The 20,899-nt window shown below is 38.3% G+C and overlaps 1 protein-coding gene across 21 annotated transcripts in view; it reads right to left on the reverse strand.

Annotated features, from left to right (window-relative positions):
* Window positions 1–20,899, reverse strand: part of cast (calpastatin) — a 90,068-nt gene that overhangs the window by 16,763 nt on the left and 52,406 nt on the right. For 13 of the 21 annotated variants that reach the window (XM_031895380.1, XM_031895373.1, XM_031895374.1 and 10 more), the window contains 25 exons: window positions 18,451–18,504; window positions 17,425–17,535; window positions 17,211–17,270; window positions 15,921–16,016; window positions 13,899–13,982; window positions 13,766–13,816; window positions 12,853–12,945; window positions 11,920–11,976; window positions 9,790–9,840; window positions 9,384–9,434; window positions 9,199–9,252; window positions 8,996–9,058; window positions 8,397–8,495; window positions 6,881–6,961; window positions 6,069–6,119; window positions 5,494–5,589; window positions 5,349–5,411; window positions 4,454–4,531; window positions 3,710–3,808; window positions 2,763–2,843; window positions 2,362–2,389; window positions 2,242–2,270; window positions 1,870–1,965; window positions 1,666–1,746; window positions 760–864 (listed from right to left, as the gene is read on the reverse strand). In XM_031895380.1, the coding sequence (XP_031751240.1) occupies window positions 760–864; window positions 1,666–1,746; window positions 1,870–1,965; window positions 2,242–2,270; window positions 2,362–2,389; window positions 2,763–2,843; window positions 3,710–3,808; window positions 4,454–4,531; window positions 5,349–5,411; window positions 5,494–5,589; window positions 6,069–6,119; window positions 6,881–6,961; window positions 8,397–8,495; window positions 8,996–9,058; window positions 9,199–9,252; window positions 9,384–9,434; window positions 9,790–9,840; window positions 11,920–11,976; window positions 12,853–12,945; window positions 13,766–13,816; window positions 13,899–13,982; window positions 15,921–16,016; window positions 17,211–17,270; window positions 17,425–17,535; window positions 18,451–18,504 (1,812 nt within the window). 21 annotated transcript variants of the gene reach the window in all.

The raw sequence follows: 20,899 nt of genomic DNA on the forward strand, positions 1-20,899 counted from the left end.
TGGAGGGAGATGACCAGGCCCGGATTTGTGGCGAGGCCACAAAGGCCCGGGCCTAGGGCGGCAAACATTTAGGGGCGGCATGCCGCCCCGCCGCACCGAAGTTCTGCTCCCATACGGAGCAGCGGGGACCTCTCCCCGCTGCTCCGTATGTGTTCATATCGGCGCCCGCAAAAATGGGCGAGTTGCGCATGCGCGGGGGGGGCGGCTGCGTTGGGTGGCCTCCGGGCACTCGGATTTTAAATCCGGCGCTGGATATGACCAGGGTAAAATGGAAATTACATCATGCTTACCGTGATTTTCTATTTCTGGCCATCTTCCATGTCAGCAAGTTTTTTCTGTTCTCTATGATAAAGGAACCTGGCTGCTTGGACACCTGTTTAAGGGAGTGGGAAGGTTTTTAAAAGCGGAGGGTCTTCTGTCTGGGGTCGATGGGGAGCAGCTAACCCTCAAGTAGCCAACATGGAAGAGGGCCAGGAAAGCAAAAACACGATAACTATGATTTAATTTTTTTTTTATTCCTCATTTTTACCTTGAGATCTGAGTTGTGCATGAATGAGTGAAGAGCTATCATAACTCATGTTCTTTACCAAGAATCCCCCTATAGCCTCTGAGCCAGGTTAAGTAGAAGAAGATGGAAGGCAGGATAACTCCAACACTTGCTTTCAAATTGCAAACTAAAATATATACAGAAGAGGCCAACAGAAAATAGGGCATCAAACTTTATGGTAAGTTAGCAAAAGTTGAGATGCATACTGTTACCTTTACTTTATCCACTGGAGGCTTCTTGTCACTCGGTTCTTCCTTTCGAACACCTAAGGTACCAGACAGGCTATCGAGTGGATCAGCTGGAGGTGCTGGTGCTTTCTAAAACATTGCAAAACATAAACCCTTTTAGAATGACAAACAATTTCACACACGTTATTCCTCACATACACCTTCTGTAGTCCGCTCATTTCTTTCCATAAATAAGTAAAGCATTTGGAATACATTTTCAGTAAAATACTAAGTTTTTTTTGTTTCTTTATTACAGTCGCTTCAACTACAGCTCTTTGTTACTTCCTTGTCTATTGTGAAGCTCCGCCCCTTTTCCGAGCGCTCCTCTTTCTATGATGACCTTGAAAAGGTGCCTACTGTGCATGCCTGATTGGTTTTAATCAGAGCAGAAGCAGCGTGCATGACCAGTAGGTACATCTTTGAGGTCTTCATGGTCAGAGAGAGGAGTGCTCAGAAAGCAAAAGGGGTTGGAGCCTCACACTAGACAAGGAAGAAACACAAATCTGTAGTTGAACAGGCTGTAATAGAGAAATTAAATAAATCTGCATCCATGGAGACAGGTATGTTATTCTGGGGACTCTTCACATGTGTCAAACACAAGGCCCGTGGGCCGAATACGGTCCTTCTGGCTGTTTAATTTGACCCCTGGTGACTGTGCCTGACTGCAGCACCAATCACCTGACTGCACTGTGACTGTGCCTGACCGTACAGTATCTTTATAAAAAAAAATTGGCGGCAACTTAGCCTGTGTTTTAGATTTCGCCCCCCTTATGTGACGGAGTTTGACACCCTTGGTTTAGAGCAATTTTAGGGAATTTTAAGATAAAAGGCTTAATATTTCTTAAAGAGCTATATTTTACCAAAAATTTTATGAAAATAGCTGTCACTTACAGAAGGAGTGGGTGCAGCTTTAACAGTAGCAGAGGAGGCAGCAACTACTTCTTTTTCTGCCTTTTTCTCTTGCGAGGAAACCTTTTTTTAAAAAAAACAAAAAAAAAAAAAACTTATTCCTGCACATGTAATGACATTTACTCTTATACTTCTGACATAATTATGTTATGCAATTACTTAAACATGGAACATTTTACAACGTACTTTAGGTTCGACAGGATGAGCCTGTTGTGTTGCAGGAGATTCAGAACAATCAAAGTCCATAGAAAACTTATCAATCAGCTGATCATCGGTCAGAGGCTGAAATTCAAAATGAAGCAGTTGAAAGAAAACCTTGATCTAAAACACAAGAAATAACCCTGCAGGATTAGTCACTGCGACTGAAGCAGTACACTATGGCAGGAAAGTCGCTGCTTTTGGTCACCGAGACCAACTTATTAAAAGTCACGGCGACTAATCATCACCCTACGTGTCTTCGCCCTTAGGTTCATCAGTTAATCAAATGCAGCCTAGACTGACTGCAGTCTTAAACCTCCATAAAAATAAGCATTATTAAACACAATATGCAAAGCTTACCTTTTCCTCTGGCGGTGGTGGGGGTGCATCTTTTCCATCTACTTTCCCCTAAAAAAAAAAAAAAAAAAGTGGTGCTTTAAGGGGATTCTAGAAATTTTTTTTTTTTTTTTTTTTTTACATCAGTTAATAGTGCTCCTCCAGCAGAATCCTGCATTGAAAAAGCAAACAGATTTTTTTTTTTTTAATATTTTTGGGGCTAGACATACTCTTATTATGAATATGAGCCATGTGACTTACACTCCGATAAACTTCAGTCACTCTTTGGCTACTGCCACACAGAGCAGTTTCACTACATCAGCCTGGGTACAGACATACACAGTGGCTTTCGGCAACAAATTGCATACTTGTGTGCATTCCATGTGTTTCCATGCCAATATACGCTATGTGTGTCTGCACCCAGGCTGATGCTGTGCAGACACTTTTATTGTAAAAAGTGCTCCCATGCCCCACCTAGTGGTAAATATGAGTAACTCTCAACAGAAAAACACAAGGCCTGCCATGACTCCCTTACTGATACTTACATCTAGTAAGTGCCTGTATGCTGGAGGGATGCTGCTGTCTCTTATCCCAAGTCCCTCTCTGTATACCGCTGTCTCTGTTTCCTATTATCAGAAATACAGGTATGAGAAAATGCAAATATTCTGCTTAAATGTAACATGAAAGCACATAAATACTGATGATAAAATGCATTTTTTTAAATCTACAATTCTACTTATATAGTGAAGATTATATTGTAACTATGTGAAGCTCAAATAAAATTACAAAGCACTGTAGGTAATTAGAAAAATAATTAAGTGCTAAGCTAGACTACCCATCTTCCATATTTGTAAAGCAGCATATCCTTCACATGCAATATTTGATCAAATATTGAGCCCTTTGAAAGGATTTTAAGGCCTTTAGTCCTTCATCCTTTTTATGTCAAAATAAAGATTCCCAGTTGGTATCAAAAGGTCTCCCCCTTGTTGGAGCCCATGTAAGGTTAAAACTATAGTGCCTTGACTCCATTACCCTTCTTTACTATCAGGGATAGGTTCTTATTGCCATCCTTGCATTGGCTTATATGCTTCAACTTGCAAAAGGCTCTCAATTAAAATTTCCACCACCCTATAAATCTAGAGCTCTACTTTACAAACCCAATTACCGAAATGCAAGGGTAGAATATCTAATTTTACAAAATGATTCAAAAAGATTCCTTCAGAGGCAGATGGTTCTCAGAGACTGATCTGACAGGTAGGGCTCTGGCTCTGAAGTCCCTCCACACTATAGTTGAACTACAGGTGGCCTTGTGTATTGTGTTTTGTACCTCAGTAAATCTACCTGAACAAAAAAAATCCAAGGCAGATACAAACCACTTGGACTTTTACATAAAGGAAGAAAAATAGAAAAGGCAGTTGGGCAACCTTAGTAAATCATTATTCTATTAATAACCAAGGCAATCATCAACCCAATAAAGAAAAGAAATCCTTACCGTCACCTCTGGCCCAGTGTACACAGGTGATTCAGGGGCTGTTGGATCAGGACCTTCCAGTGTTCCCAATAATTCATCTAATGCACTGTCCATACCACCCTACATCAAACAAAAAGAACTAAGTTAGGGTGATAAACTATCCCAAACCAACACAATTTGTATTGGCAAAAAAATTATCACATCACCACCACAGTAACTGGCAAAACAATTATATAGTGCTATGTCCTATAACCCAAAACATCCTAGTGCCAATTAAAACCTACGTTAAAACCTAGGTTAGTCCTACTAGGACACAAATAGCCATTTTTTTTACCCATTCCAGAGTAACAGTGGGTGTCCTCTAAGCAGCAATTTTTTTTCTCAGGGCACTTGTGAGTCAACTGAATAACTTTTTGAAGGGCAGAGTAATTGATGGCATTAGCAGCCAATTCTATTGGCTTTCATATAGGTAAGATGTGGCTATAGACACAATCCAACCACAGAACCCTGTAAGAGATACAAGCACCTTTGGAAGTCAATTTAAGCACTTTGCAATTAGCTTGTGTAAGTAAATGAGCTCTACTCTGCATCTTTCAAAATCTGTGTATAAAGCAGTTGGTATATGCCAAAGGCAATCAGTATTTCAGACATTAGGAAAAACAGGGCTTAATTTAATTGCATTTTCTATGGGACAGTAGAAGTTATCATTCGTGGTATTTACAGAATTGTTGGCTATAAACATCAGAGGCTATATTAGTTACGTACGGAGGGCGCTGCTGCTTTTACAGTGGATGCAGATGATGCCGCAATTTCAGGTTTCGTTTTGTTACCTTGAGGAGTTTCCTTCAAAATTCCAACAGACAGAAAATCATATTAGTCTTTGACATACTTTATTGCATAAATGTAGCATTTGTGTGGTTAACTCCATACATACTTTTATATAAACTTAAAATAGTTTTTAATAAAATTAAAATGAAATGTAAACACAAATCCAAAATTATAATATTCAAGCTTTACATAAAAAAATGCTTTCTCAATTAATCCAAACAGCCATGGAAATGTGTGTTAAAAAGAATAATTTCCTATGGCAGGTTGCTCCAGTGTCTAGTACCTTATATTAGGTGATTTGATTGTTTGATTTACAATACACGTGCCCTGAGTTCAGTCTCTTCATATAAATATTCAATGACTGGGCCAAACACTATCTGCAGTTACTGTTAACCTTTGAGTTAACTTTTACTATGCTGTAGAGAGTAATATTCTGACAACATTTGCAATTGGTATCCATTTCTTTGTGTGTGAGTGTTTGACTATTTGTTTTTGTTCAACAACCCTATCAACCAATTAACTGCTAAAATTCCAAACTACCTTTCAAACCAGGAAGTGGTTTGAATGAAAGAGTGATATGTTTATAGGAGAAAAGCTAAATAGAACATTAAGTAATAAAATAAAAAAAAATAATAAAATTGTATCCTCACATAGCAATAGTTTTTTGGCAGCAGGGGTCAAAGAACCCCATTTGAAAGTTGTGAAGAATAAGACATATAATTCAAAAACTAGAAAAGATAAAGACCAATGGAACTGGCAATTCGACAGCATACGTGTAGTTAACTTAAAGGTGAACTGCCGATTTAAGGCATCTACTCTAATCAAGACTTACAGATGATGAAAGTTGGCTCACTGACTTTGAGCAATAGCACTCGTGGAGATCTTCAGTGTTCCTCTATGATGAAGTACAAGCAGTGGCACTTGTTAGGTTATGATTAAGAAAAAATGCCCACTAGAAACATACTGTATGGACTTACTTTGGGTTTAATGGCTGGCGTGGTCTGAACAGTAGGTGAACATGAAAGCTCAAAGTCTTTGGAAAACACATCTACAAGCTCTGTGTCGGTCATAGACTGCAAGTAGAATACATTATACACACAATAAGTTATCATGTAAGCTGTTGTTTTTTTGCCCCAATCCACAACCTCAAGCCCCTATAATACATTGTTCTGTTACCAGTTAGTTCTGAGACCTGACGAAGGGGCACGCCCATGAAAGTTGTGGTTACTTATGCAACTCAATAAACATGAGGGGCTCATCCCCCACTTGCATCACCTTGTGTGCTGCTACCTATATTTTCTTCTGTGACCAGTTGCATAACTCTGCATCCAGTTATGCCATATTGCAAAATATATTGCACCCATTTACACATTCATACAGAGTAATGTGGTAGGAGAGTATTCATTGAGAGCACAAGGACAGACATGCAGAGTAGTTGCAAAGGTAGGTTCATGACCATGATCATTTGACAAACCACCATTACAAGGTATATAGTTAAACTGCGTCATACATAAATAAAACACAGGCATGTGTATATTTGAGCTTTTCCTACCGGTTCTGGTTCAGGTGCTGAAGGCCACACATCTTTCCCATGATCCTTTCCCTGAAAAGAAGATAGTTCAGTGACTTATTGCATTTGATTACTATTATCATTTGCCATAACAGGCCTTTTGAAACAAAAACAGTATGGTTAGAGGAGATGTGGCTTCAGTCTCTCAAAAAGTACTGAAGGCCCAGCAACAAACCCAATGTATTCAGTGCTTTCAAAGGGCAACACTTTGCCACATTTATTTTATGCATCTGACAAGCAGGTTACCGTCTTACTCATTTAAAATTTACATTTTGCAGAATTCTGCATCTTTTATACCTTTGACAGATTCATTCAGTATACATTAAAATTGACAAATGCAAAAAATCAACTTGTGTTAAAAAAAAAAATTTGATATGTTTGGAGTTTATTTCAATAGACGGACATGCAAGGGCCTTAAATGTGCTTTCAAAGCCTCATCAGCACACTGCGTATTGGTGCAATTATGATCTGATTCAGGTGGAGTGGAAGGAGCTACAGTTCTGTACAGCTTTAATTGCACTGACAGATTTTTATAGCATTTTGTGCAAGTGAGAGCAGTTGATAAACAAAATCAGTTTGAAACTGAGTGAGCTGTTTGCCACAGAAAAACAATCTTGCAGAACAGACAATTGTAACAAATATAAGTAAAGGACAGGAAAAGGTTCACAAGTATTTTTATAGTTTTATAGAAAACTATGTGCTAATATTTACTTGTCATTCATTCAGTTCATTTAAGTACTCTCCTATATTATTTTTAAAAGGTATAAAACGACATATTTATAAGGTATACATACATCTAATAATTTTCTGTATTCTGGAGGGATCGTACTATCTCTTTTTCCAGTTTCTTCTAAGTATGTTGCTGTAATGTTCTCCTGTAGAGAAAACAAAAACTCTTTAGAGAAACACATACAGTACATAGGGCAATCACAACAGCTTTTAAACCAATCACATTATTGTTGTTTTCTATGAATTTCCCTGCGCTTCTTAGTTAGATAAACTGTTACCCATGGCAAATTATAAGCATTCTATCCCACTAGTGACAGCAACTGAAAGTGCAAATCTCTAGGGAACTGCAAGGCCCATGAGCTTTCAGGGATAACCTTGCTGCCAGTAGAAGCAGAACATCTGGCACATTTAAATTGTCTGAGTGAGCCTTAAGCCCTGCTGAATCTGTGCTCACACTGTATCATTTCATTTATTAAAAGACACACAGAAATGGAGATTTAAACTTGTGTTTAACTTGATTTAAAGCTATGTATGTCTTTAATGGTATCGCTATACTTTTATACAGTATATTAATCTCCACACACACCACAAAAATATTTTTTTTTTGACATAATAAAAGAAATAAATGACTTATAGGCATTTGCCGGAGTATACAGGTGTGTTTCTCCCAATACAAGGTATACTGTTTGGCTTAAAAGCGCCCAGGGAAGTGAATGCACCCTTAAAATGTGTAAGTGGTATGCTGAAGAATTTGTTTTCTTTGGACAAAATAAACTTACGCATAGATGTAACCACAACAGTGTTTGCTTTATAATACATTTCTCTGACCTCTGTTTTTCTTCATAACTTCCTACAGCCACTGACTAATGCTAGAGAAAGGTTGTTCAGATGCGACAATATGTGTTACTTGCCTTATATTTACTGCATGCTAACAAGATACCTATTAGATTGGATCATGGTTTCTTCACCAAAAACAGACCTTCACTAAGCCTGAAGAGACACAGAGCTCCTAGTAGCAGCTAGTATTGTCTGTGGCCAGGTATGACAAGTAGCTGCTACTAAGTAGCTCCATGTGACTTCACTCTAAGGGTAATGTCCCATGGAGCAGTTCAGTCACCTGCAACAGATCTCTGCTATCACAGGCGACTAGCTGCTCCGAAATGGCTTTCTACCGGCAGCAATAGGGGTTCTTACCCTAACACAACACACAGCCGGATGATTTCATAACCTTTATTTCTCCATTCTATTCTAGAAATGATAATTGTTTTTTTGGTGGCATATGTTACTGTCCCCATTACAATATTTCCTGCCCACCCCTGATTTTTACCATTTTGGTGGCTGAACCACTGCACATCTTACTGCCTTACTTACTGCTTATTTGACTGGAAGTGATTGTGATTATATTGTGCTGTAGAATATATTGGTATTTTTTTTTTTTTATAAGCAAACAATGTACAATTACTGAAACACACCACTCATAATGTTGTGGGTGTAAATGATGATGAAAGTGTTTACAGTAATTCTTAATTAAAGTAGAAACAATAATAGAAATAGAATAGGAAACAGCAGGTGACATCTTACAGTAACTTCTGGACCCTGAAATACTGGAGACCCTGGAACATTTTCTGGGGGTCCTTCAAGTGTTCCCAACAACTCGTCTATTGCTTCTGATGGTATGGACTAGAGAATAAAAATGAAAACTCTAATTAAAGCATTGGCCAAAAACCCTTTGCATACTGTACAAAATACATAAAGTTCTGAAGTCCCACTGGCAACTGCAGAAACTCACTATGGGAACCACATCATGGTAAATAAAGTCCTTGAACAGAATATGTACTGGCCATAAGTCACAGCACACAGGGTCTCATCAGCTGAAAATATGTATAACAAGCAAAATTGATTGTCACTGACATATTTTGTCCAAGGTTATGCTTCATTACCTGTTATGCCTAGTTTTTCAGCAGCTTAAAAATGTAAGACCAAGCAAAACTTATGTTGTATGCTAAATGGCTGATAACAAAATTGCTTATACTTTAACATTAGGGCATGTGTATAAATGGTGCATGTGGTGCAAAAGTCAAACGGCAAGTGCATATGAAATAGTATTCAGAAAGTAATTTAGTCAAGACAAAACAGCCAAAAAAATAGGCATAGCACCTCAGTTCAATAAATGAGATTACCTCAGTGCTTTGTTTGGAAGCTTCGGCAGCTGTGGCTTTTGCTGTGGCTTTTACCTCTTTTTTCTGTAAAAGAAGGATGCATAAATGTTAAAAACTAGCAGTAATGACAACTAAAAGCATACTTTAGGGGTCATTTACTAACACAAATGTACAAAATTGTACAAAATTAAGCAAAAACACACCAGACAAATGAATGAGATTACCTGAGTGCTTGGTTTGGATGTGTCTGCTGCTGCTGCCAGTTTTTCCTCTTTTTTCTGGGAAAGGAGAAAGATTTAAAATTGTATCCAATCAGTAATGGTAACAAAAAGCAGACTTAGGGGCTTATTTACTGGAACAAATGCACAGTATTAGAAAAAACACTCCTCAGACATATGGATGAGATTACCTGAGTGCTTGGTTTAGACACTTCTGCTATTTTTGCTTTTTCCTCTTTTTTCTGGAAAAATGATACAATTAGACTTAAGGGCTTATTTACTAACACAAAATATCAGTAAATGCACGAAAGTATGAAGCATCTATCCCAAAGTGCATAGCAAATGCTTTAAATGTTTAATTATCCAAAACAGATGTAAGACACTTTTTCATTTTCTTATGTACTGAAAATGCAAAAATATTAAAAAAGGGATTTTTTTTTTTTTATCCAGAAAACCCCAGGTCCCAAACATTCTGGACAGTAGATCCTATACCTATTCAAGTTTTGAGGATGTGGGTGGGTCCTGGGAGTTTTGCCCCAGGGCCCATAGGGATATAATTACGGGCAAGTCCATGCCCAAGTCCATGAAAGAGATTACCTGAGTGCTTGGTTTGGAAGTTTCTGCTGCTGCGACTTTTACTTCTTTTTTCTGTAAAAGGAACACAACATACAAATTGTCATGGTGACACTTAGGGGCAGATATATCAAAATGTACTTTTAGAGCTCAATACATAAAAACTCACCAACTTTCTGTTTATTCCTATGGAATTTTTAGTAGCATAATTTATCAAAAGGTGAGTTCTAACTTTCACCCATTGATAAATAATAGTTTTTTGTGTGCAGTTTCTGAATTAAAGGGGACCTGTCACCCTAAGCAATAATCCTAAATACATTTCCATCATGTTAGTTGAGCAAAATTAAACCTCACAAACTATATAAATCTTGTTTCCTTCAGCTTTGGAATTGCTCAATCACAGCAAGCAGGTAGGCGCCATTTTTGTGGACATTGTTAGTGTCCCATGCCCATGCACTGGCTACACAATTGGATGGAGAGTAGGGAGGGGAAAAGTGAGAAATGCAGTGACATCAAGAAAGTGCTCAATGGAAAGTGGTTAGTTATTGTGGCATAGAGGTGGGACAGGCAATATATGATTGACAGCTGAGATTTTTAAAAGCCTTTTATAATGGGTATGGATGTGTTAATAAAAAAGTAATTTGGGTTTCCTATTTAAATTTTAAAAGGACTTCTATCATACAACTTTTTTGTCTGGGTGATAGGTCCCCTTTAAAAATTAATCAAGGTACTTTTTATTATCTGCTTCTCAGATAGTAAAGAAAAGAGAAAGAAAAGAATAGAATGGGATGCATTTCATGCTGTACTTCCCTGCAGGAGAAAATGCACGTATGTACGAGCCATTAGATCAGTTAGCTCAAATACATCTTTACCTTCAGGCAGTGGAAATATGTAGCAATGGTGTATTTGAGCTGTCTGTTTAAAGAAAAACAGCTGACACAATACAAGCCAGTAGAGACAGATGCTGAGAGGAGGAGAGTGAAAAGTAACTGAATTATTTCAGTGCCAGTACAGAATTTTTATTGATTATATGTAGAAGGATTCTTGTTTGCATGAAGTAAAGCTTGCAAAAAATGTTTGCCTTTATGATAGTCCACATGCCCCTCCTAGCTTCTTATAGGAATAGTAACACCAAAAAATTAAAGTGTATAAAAGTAATAAAAATTATAATGTACTTTTGACCTGCATTGAAAAAACTGGTGTGTTACAGAAACAATACTATAGTTTATATAAATAAGCTGCTGTGTAGCCAGGGTGGCAGCCATTCAAAGGAGAAAAAGCACAGGTTACTCAGACAACGGATTGTATTCTACAGAGAGTAAAGGTCCCCATACAATGGGCAATTGTAGCTGCCGATATTGGTCCCTTGGACCGATTCGGCAGCTTATCGGCCCGTGTAGGGGCAGAAACGAGGGGCCTGCCTGACCGATATCTGGCCTGAAATTGGCCAGATATCAATCGCCAGGTTAGAAAATTCAGTCGGATCGGAGACCACATCGGCTTGTTGATGCAGTCCCCGAACCGACTGCCCCATTGCCGCCAATATAATTAGATTGTTTGGCCCCAGGGTGGGGATATAGGGTGAAGATCTGCGAGATCGCCAAGCGAGCGAATCTCAACATGTATAGGGACCTTACCAGTTATCTACTACGTAATGTGCCTTTTCTCCTTTTTTCCAGTTTAAATGGCTGCCCCATGGCTACACAACAGAATTATTGTCACTGATACCTTGATGTGGTATGGTGGCTTACCAATGTTATGATCATAATTTTGTAACTAAAAACCCCTGTGTTTTGTAAATACATGCACTAGCATAGATAATTTACTTATGAAACAGGGGACCAGGGAATGTTCATTGATCAATCCCCCTCTCTTTTTTTTTTTTTTGTATGTTTGTAGTGTCACTGATAAGCTTATGGCCATTCATCATGAGCAACTGGCAACTTTGACCTATGTCACAAATTTTTGTCAAGCAGAAACACTCGTAAAATCACACTTTGCCACCTCTCAGAGTTAAATGCCAATTCAATGTGCCAGCTTTAGGGTGTGATTCTAGGCCGCAAACAAGTGATGGTGCTTTCACAGGATTGGCTTTCAGTTCTATAGGGAGGGGAGAAAGCCAAGTAGAGACGCATTTGCTATCAAAATTATTACCTGCACATCTGGCTGTGTGGCCACTGCTGCTGCTGATTTTGGTTTCACTTCCATTTTCTGTTAACAGAATATATTTAGATTAACTGTTCCAGATTTCAGTTGAGGAAAAAAGAGCTGCCTCTTCTTATTTTAATTATCCCCACTACTATACACCATATCATCCTACTATACCTACAAAATCACAGCCACAATTCCTTTCCTGAGGCTACTTAACTATTCTACTATTATAGGAACCATCTCTCCCTACTGCGCCTGATATCCCACAGTCTCTTATCAGAGGCTATTATCTCACTGCTACTATAGGCACCATATCTCCCTACTATACCTGCTATCCCACAGCCATAGTCCCTTCCCAGAGGCTATTATCCCCCCACTGCTACTATAGGCACCATCTCTCCCTACTATACCTGCTATCCCACAGTCCCTTCCCAGAGGCTATTATCCCCCCACTGCTACTATAGGCACCATCTCTCCCTACTATACCTGCTGTCCCACAGCCACAGTCCTTTCCCAGAGGATATTATCCCACTGCTACTATAGGCACCATCTCTCCCTACTATACCTGCTGTCCCACAGCCACAGTCCTTTCCCAGAGGCTATTATCCCACTGCTACTATAGGCACCATCTCTCCCTACTATACCTGCTATCCCACAGCCACAGTCCCTTCCCAGAGGCTATTATTCCACTGCTACTATAGGCATTTTAATAAAAACAGGCCAGAAGATCTGTACGTAGGACAACTACTTCACCAGATCTCTCTTGGATTCTCATGAATGAAATAGTATCTTGCTTTCATCACTAAAATAAATATGGCTGGTACAAATGTACAGATCTTGAGGTGTCACAGCAATGTGCGTGAAAGATATGCAATTATTGTACTGAACAAGTGCAATAAATAATATGTATTCGCATATAAAAAAAATGTTGCTCACCTCTTCCAGCTTTGGCTTCTTTACTTCGGGGGATGCCTGACTGCTCTCAAAACCAGAAGACAGGGCTGCAACTAATTCATCATCATCCATGTGCTGGCAAGGCACACAAAAACATCAATGTAAATCACATATGAACTAAACTACTCCTACAAGTAGTAATATATAAATGAAGATACAAATATACATACTGTGCACATAATACACATTCATGGCAGTTACTCAAATTTACTTGAAAAACAATTTATTTTACTTTAAATAAATATAGATGGAAAGAAAAACCATATTAAATAGGTAGTTCACCTTTAAGTTAACTTACAAGTTACAGAATTTCTAGTTCTTAGCAAATTCTAATTTTTTTTTTTTTTTTATATCTTCTATAGGTATCAATTTTATTTTCCACTACTGTGTTTCCTTATACCTGTAGCCTGACGGCACTTCTTTTTTGTTTATGGAGACCCAGTGAAATAGTTCCAGGGTCACAGAGTCTAGCAAGGAGGGTGCGTTCTCACGGGGCAACAATGGTGCAATGCCCTGGAGTGCACATTACCCTCTACATTTTGCCTGGAAGTGCTTACATGTCTGTGGAGGTGTGTTAGGTTTTGGGTAATTGGGGCAGAATGTAGGTGGAGTGTGTTGATTGGGTCACTGCCTGCAGATTAAAGTACCTTAACTCTATAAGTTGCCTTAGAAATGAAATGTATTTTTTCAGCATCCCTTATAACTGTATGATCACTGAACTCCAAGGTGACTTCTAAATCCTCATATTTTACAACATTGGTTACAGTATTTATGTGATACATGACATCACTAAGCACCAAAAACCTCACTGAGCACTGTTTATTAGCATATGCTTTACAAGATATTCATGTGAAACATTTCCAATTTTTTTAGGAATATTTAACCGATTATTCACCTCTTCGGGTTCCTCGGGTGGGGTAGGGGGTGCCATCTTTTCACCTTTACCCTGAGGAAAACACAAAAGGCCACTGTTAGGATTTGCCTTCTCCTCAGCTAGTCTAGCTGTTTAACCAGAGAGAGTAACTTACATCCAGCAGGTGCCTGTATTCAGGTGGGATGGTGAAATCCCGTTTTCCTAGCTCCTCCAAATACTCAGATGTAACAACTGTGTCCTGTGGTACAGAGGAGGGAGTATAACTCCTGTTACATATTTTATGCTTACAATAGAAATAATCAACTACACTGTAGTGAACAATATGAGCAATGTTACAATAAAAAAACTGAAGAAGAGAGCTGCTGTAGCCTTGCAGTTTGGCCCTTTAATGATTTCTCCATCTTTTAGGGTAGGTTTGGAATCCCGATACCTTACACATCTGCCTTTTATTTTAAGCAAATAACCACTAGGTTAGAGGGATATCCCTTTTGCTAGCCTAAGGTGGGGAAGAGGCCAGAGCCCTTATGGCCATCAGCCAACAGTTCTACATCAAGGGGCCCATTTACTAACCATCAATTTTATTTTTTTTTAAGCTTGATTCAAATTTTCTTCAAAAAAGTAGCAGAGAGATTTACTATGCGTTTAAAAGGCTAAAAATCCAAATTCAACAATTTGCCAGATTAAACTTGCCGAGTTCATGTAGTAGTGAATGGCAAAGGCCCCTTCACTTTCCTTGAAGCTCTTTCTTTTGTCATAAAACTTTAGAGATTTTGCTGGATTTTGTCCAAAAATTACAACTTTTTCGAAAGTTTGGTTTTTACAGCAACACTTCAAAAAAGTTGAATTTTTTATGACTTTTCTTTTTTTTTAGTAAATATTAGACACTCAGGAAAGTGAGTTTAGTCGAATTTGAAAATAAAAAAATGAGAAAGAAATGAGTTTTAGTAAATGTTCCCCTTACTTACTACAAACATACCAATATACAATGTATCATTATTTCTATTAATTGCCAATAGCAAATGTTGTAATTTAGTATTTCCTCTTCCAGCATGCTAATTTGATCATTCAGCTGGACTCCCTGAATAGGCCAACTGTGCGAAGGCTCTTGCTCTCCAATAAAAGGAACTGATTCTTGCTATTCAAAGACACAACCTGTACAACTCTAAATCAGCATTTGGGCTAAGTGCGAAACTTGTTTATTATATAATAATGAATACATGTGTTTATTTAGTAATGGATTTTCCCTGAGGATACTAACCCTGGCACAGAGAATGTAGCCTTAGTTTTAACCCACAGGTACCAAAATAATGCATGCATGCACAGGACTTTTAAAGGTATGGGTATACTGAATACACTTACAAATACTGTCTGTTTTAATTTTCATTTACTGTAATTAATTTCATTTAATTTCCAGCTGCTTCCACACAGAATGCCAAACCAGACTCCCTAGTGAACTATACAACAACCCCCTACTGGCCCATAAAGAACCTGCAGGCTGCTTGCAAGAGGATTATAAAAATGGAGGTGGTTGTGGCATGACAGCTGAATGTCAGTGACACCACTGGGGAAATAATACATTGCCCAACAACAGCCCTTTAGGAGTAGAAAGTGCCAGGAATTCTCTGTAGGTAGAAGCCACTAGCTTTAAAGGAACAGTAACACCAAAAAATGAAAGAGCTTTAAAGTAATACAAATATAATGCACTGTTACCCAGCACTGGTAAAACTGGTGTGTTTGCTACAGTAACACTACTATAATTTATATAATAAGCTGCTGTGTAGCCACGGGGGCAGCCATTCAAGCTGGAAAAAAGGAGAAAAGGCACAGGTTACATTGCAGATAACAGATAAGTTATGTAGAATACAATAGTGTTTTACCTGTTATCTGCTATGTGCCTGTGCCTTTTCTCCTTTGAATGGATGCCTCCATGGCTACATAGCAGCTTATTTATATAAATTATAGTAGACTTTCTGAAGTAAACACACAACTTTTACCAGTGCAGGGCAGCAGCACATTATATTTTAGTTACTTTTATACACTTTCATTTTTTGGTGTTACTGTTTCTTTAAACTTGCCCTTTGCAGATAAATGTGCATGCACATGAATTAGAAATAGGGCCATTGCAGGCTGATTGAGATTAAACTGGGAAACACTGCAGGTAACTAAGCATGTTCACCTGGATTTCTGGTCCAGTAAATTGTGGAGACTCTGGAATATCTGCTGGGCCCTCTAACGTTCCAAGTAGTTCGTCCAAGGCTGCATCTGCGTCTGTCTAAAAATTCAAAAGAAGCCATTTTATTTTTATCAATCAAATGGTCTTAAGTAAAATTGCTTTCCCAAGTTTATAAGCAGCAGTGTCACAAGGGGAGATTAGTCGCCCTCGATAAATCTTCATTACTGCAGGCGAATAATGCCCCCGTAATGCCATCCCACCAGCAAGAATGTAAATCGCCGGTGGAATGGCATACACACCTCTTCGGTTTCCAGAACATGGAACAGACATGAATGGTTTGAAGACACACTGAGCTACTAGTAGCAGCTACTTGTCACAGCTACTAAAGACAAGAAAATCTATGCATACATACACATACAACATGTCTATTTAGTAGCTGTGACAAGTAGCTGCTACTAGTAGCTTCGTGTGTCTTCACCCTAAGGGATGGTAATGTAAACCAGTCTATATCTCTGAAATCTGCTCTCAGTCAAACCCAATTATAATAGCATGTTATTTATTACTTAGAACAGGGTGCACTATAAACCTGCTTCAGAATAGAGCACGCTCTGTAAATATGGACATTACTACCATGTCCCTCAGATAAACATAATGCCTTCTGATTTATTGTCCTTGCTTCTTTCAAATGACATGCTCGAGCTTCACAGTGAAACATTAGTTTGACTTGGTGATGCCCCAAGCACTGACCTGCCCCACCAGCTCACTCTTCCTTTTTGGCCAAGAAACTATTTATGATACTGTAGGACAAGAACCACTGGGGTGCAGAAAGCTTTTCATGCCACTAGATGGCACTAGTTCTGTTTAAAAGCCTGATCTTTGTGCTTTTAAAAGCCATTATACCCAAGTAAGGTAACAAATAATTTGTCTGACAGCCCTTCTGAACTCTTCTGACACTTTTCAGACTTCACATAGTCTGTACTCCAAACCCTCCAGGCCAATTAAGATTAAAATCTTGACTCCGCAACCACCTCATGTTCCTTTTTTAAAAACTCTGAGGAATAAAAACAAGATATTTCCAAATAATCAGCAAAATAAAATTGCAGCAAAGCTTTCAGTCTTGAGTGCCCAGGATTATTTGAAGTGCTTAATGTGAATATTTAGGCAAGGTGGTTTATTGTCTTCCAGAGTAGTGCATGAGTATTAGTAAATTCATTGTTAAATATTTCCACCAGTCAATCCACATGTACATTTAGAATGAATATTTCATCCCTTATATAAAAGCTCCATTCTTACCTTGGCCGGTGGCCCAGAAGAAACCTTATCCCCAGTAATGGCTTTCTTTTCCTCTTTACTCTGCAATATAACAGTTTGAATTCTATCAAAAATAAGGTCTAGGTCTCGCAATGCATTTTTTGAACAAACATATACTTCCCTTTTAGAGTCCATTCTACTAATATTTTTATATAAAATTTTATATTTCTTATATTATTTTCCTTTAGCTAATTACCTCATCTTTCGGCTTTGTTGACTGCACAGCAGTGACTGCAGCGGCGGCACCAGCAGCTGCTAGAGCTCCAGTGGCAACTGCAGATACTTTACCAGCAGAACTAGGTGTCATCTAAACAAGGAGAACAGGAGAAACTTAGCAATATATTCCATGTATGTTGAGATTTGGGTTCTTGAATGTACATATAGGACAGCTTGCTGGTTTTGCCACAGTTTCTCCTGGTGTGTGTTCAGTGCTACCAATAACAGTTACACTTTAATTCCCTGCTATCAATAACTTTTACACTTCTTAAAGGAACAGTAACACCAAAAAATGAAAGTGTATAAAAGTAACTAAAATATAATGTGCTGCTGCCCTGCGCTGGTAAAAGTTGTGTGTTTACTTCAGAAAGTCTACTATAATTTATATAAATACGCTGCTATGTAGCCATGGGGGCAGCCATTCAAAGGAGAAAAGGCACAGGCACATAGCAGATAACAGATAAAACACTATTGTATTCTACAGAGCTTATCTGCTATCTGCTATGTAACCTGTGCCTTTTCTCCTTTTTTCCAGCTTGAATGGCTGCCCCCGTGGCTACACAGCAGCTTATCATATAAATTATAGTAGTGTTACTGTAGCTAACACACCAGTTTTACCAGTGCAGGGCAACAGTGCATTATATTTTTATTACTTTAAAGCTCTTTCATTTTTTGGTGTTACTGTTCCTTTAAGTGGCTGCACTTTTAAATATCGCCATTAGGGCACATGAGTAAAGTTGCAACTGTGGGGTAACTCTTTGCAGAATGGTGCACAAACAGTAGTGCCTCATTTTGAATAAAGCACTGCCTGGGTTTTGCTGCACTGAATGCAGAATGGATGGTGAATTGAGGGTACATGAGTGTCCCCTGGAATGCCGGTAGGTCAGATGTCATCCAAAACGTGCACATTGGGGAGGGCCGGGGATACACGAGGGGGAGAGAGAGTTTTGTCAATTTAGCCTGTAGAACTAAACATTTACACTTTATATAAGAAGTCAGTTCTTACCTTAGGTAGCACAGCTGGAGAAACTTTATCACCACTTTTCTTTTCATCTTTACTCTACAAGAGAAACTTTTCTTTGTAAGGAATAATTTAAATGCAATTAGTCAAGTTTTAGAATTTAGTGGTTTCTCCCAAACTTCCCTTATCTATTTGGTCATGGCACATGAGACATATTTCCTGGCATAATTTTTTAGGTAGCAGCGGAACACCTGGATCCTGCCAAGGAGCCTGTCATAGGTGGTTACCACTGAAGCTAATAACAGGTTTCCGCTGACACAGAAAATGCTCTGCGATCCATGAGGTTTGCAAACTATAATTTGTACAGGATCATTTTTGTTGTGCAGATGTGTATTGACAAAAAAATAAATAAATAACAGAGTGGTTCACCTTTAAGTGACTTTTTGATATGTTATAGAATATACCATTCCTAACAACTTTGCAATTGTTCTTCATTTTTTATAGTTTTTAATTATTTGCCTTCCTCTTGTACATCTATACAGCTTTCAAATGGGGTGGGGCTCTGTGAACTTAGTTTTATTGTTGTTGTTACGTTTTATTTTTTATGTTTCTATTCAGCCTCTCTACTATTCGTATTTCAGTCTCTTTGAAAACACTGCCTGGTTGCTAAGGTAAGCAAGACCCTAGCAACCACACAGCTGCTGTACAAAAAGCTAAATAACTGAAAAACAACAAAAAAAAAGACCAATAGCAAAATGGCACACAAAGAGTTAATTGAAATATGAACTACCCCTTTAACCCTTTTACTGCCAGCCATTTTGGTCAAAGCGGAACTTGTATTGCCAGACAGTTTTTGAACATTTTGCACTGTTTCACTTTAGGGGCCTTTCCTCGGGGGGACTTTTAGTTTACCAAGGAAAACAATATATCGTTTTTTTCAGAACAACCTAACCTTTAAAATATGGTAGAATTTTTGTGTAATTCCAATTCTGTAACAAGATATAGGCTTCTAAATGTCTAAAAATGCAAAAAAAATATCAAATTTTCCATAATATAATCACACATACTAGAAACAAAAATTATTTTATGCACGAATATACAACTGATTTGGAAAGTCCCATGTCTCCTGAACGTGCCAATACCAAATATATATAGTTTTATGGAGATTTCTCACTTGTATAGGTCAAAAACTCCCAGCAGTACACTACCAAATTCCCAAAGCACTGCTCCAAAAAAACTGCATACTTTGGATTTCAAGGCCAAAATTCCACTAACAGAAGGTTTATCCCAGAAAATTGTACATTTTTGGAAAGAACAGATTCTGGGGAATACAGAATAGGCACAACTGTCTGTCTACTCCAAACTATCAAGTCGCAATGCTTTCCTAAAGTTATTGGTTTTTATCAAAATTTGTGATTTTTTTTAAAAATCGCTTCAAAGCTTCCAGTCTATAGTATCTTATCTCCTACAGGTCATAAAGTAACCAAATAAAACACCCTAAATATGAATGCCTGGGGTCCACTGAACAGTTTGATGCCCAATATGTATAGGTTTACCTAAGTATGTGGCATGTAGGGGCCCCAATGTGAACATACCCCATATGAACTGTCATTTCTGTCATTTCAGCTTCTGCAAAATCAACACATTTACATCATTATATGTGGGATAAAGCTAGTAAAAAGTATGCTCACCCCAGAAAGTCATATATTTTTGGAAAGTACACATTCCCCCGAATCTAAAATGGGTACCCATGTCTTTCTACTCCAAAGTACCAAGCCGCACAGCTTTTCTAAAGTTAGCAATTTTGATGACATTTCCAAAAATCCCCTCAAAGCTTCCATTTTGAAGCATCTTATCTCCCACATAGTGTTAGGTACCAAGATAAAACACCCTAAATTTGAACGCCAGGGGTCCACTGAACAGTTTGATGCCCAATATGTATAGGTTTACCTAAGTATGTGGCATGTAGGGGCCCCAATGGGAACATACCCCCATATGATCTATCATTTCAGCTCCTGCAAAATCAACACATTTACATCCTTTATGTGGGATAATGCTACAAAAAAAGTACATTCACCCCAGAAAGCCATATATTTTTGGAAAATACACATCCCCCCGAATCTATAATGGGTAAATATTTCTTATTGCTACAAAGTACCAAGCTGTAAAGCTTTCCTAAGTTTGCAGATTTATATGACATTTCGAAAATTGCATAAAAATGTTGCAATTTGCCGCATTTATCTCTCACAATTTCTTGATAAAGATCAGATAAAGACAAATCACCCCAAAAAGGAACACCAGAGGTCTACTGAACAGTTTGATGCCCAATATGCATAGATATACCAAAGTCTGCGGTATGTACTGAACCCTAAATGAAAATAGCGCATAAGGATTTCTCGCCTGCCAGCTCAGCTTTTGCACACAGAGCCCCCTGTCAGTGTATTATGTGCCAAAACTTCCCCTAACCATACAGAGACCCCCACAAAACCATATA

The sequence above is a fragment of the Xenopus tropicalis genome, chromosome 1, assembly GCF_000004195.4.
Source record: "Xenopus tropicalis strain Nigerian chromosome 1, UCB_Xtro_10.0, whole genome shotgun sequence".
NCBI lineage: Eukaryota > Metazoa > Chordata > Amphibia > Anura > Pipidae > Xenopus > Xenopus tropicalis.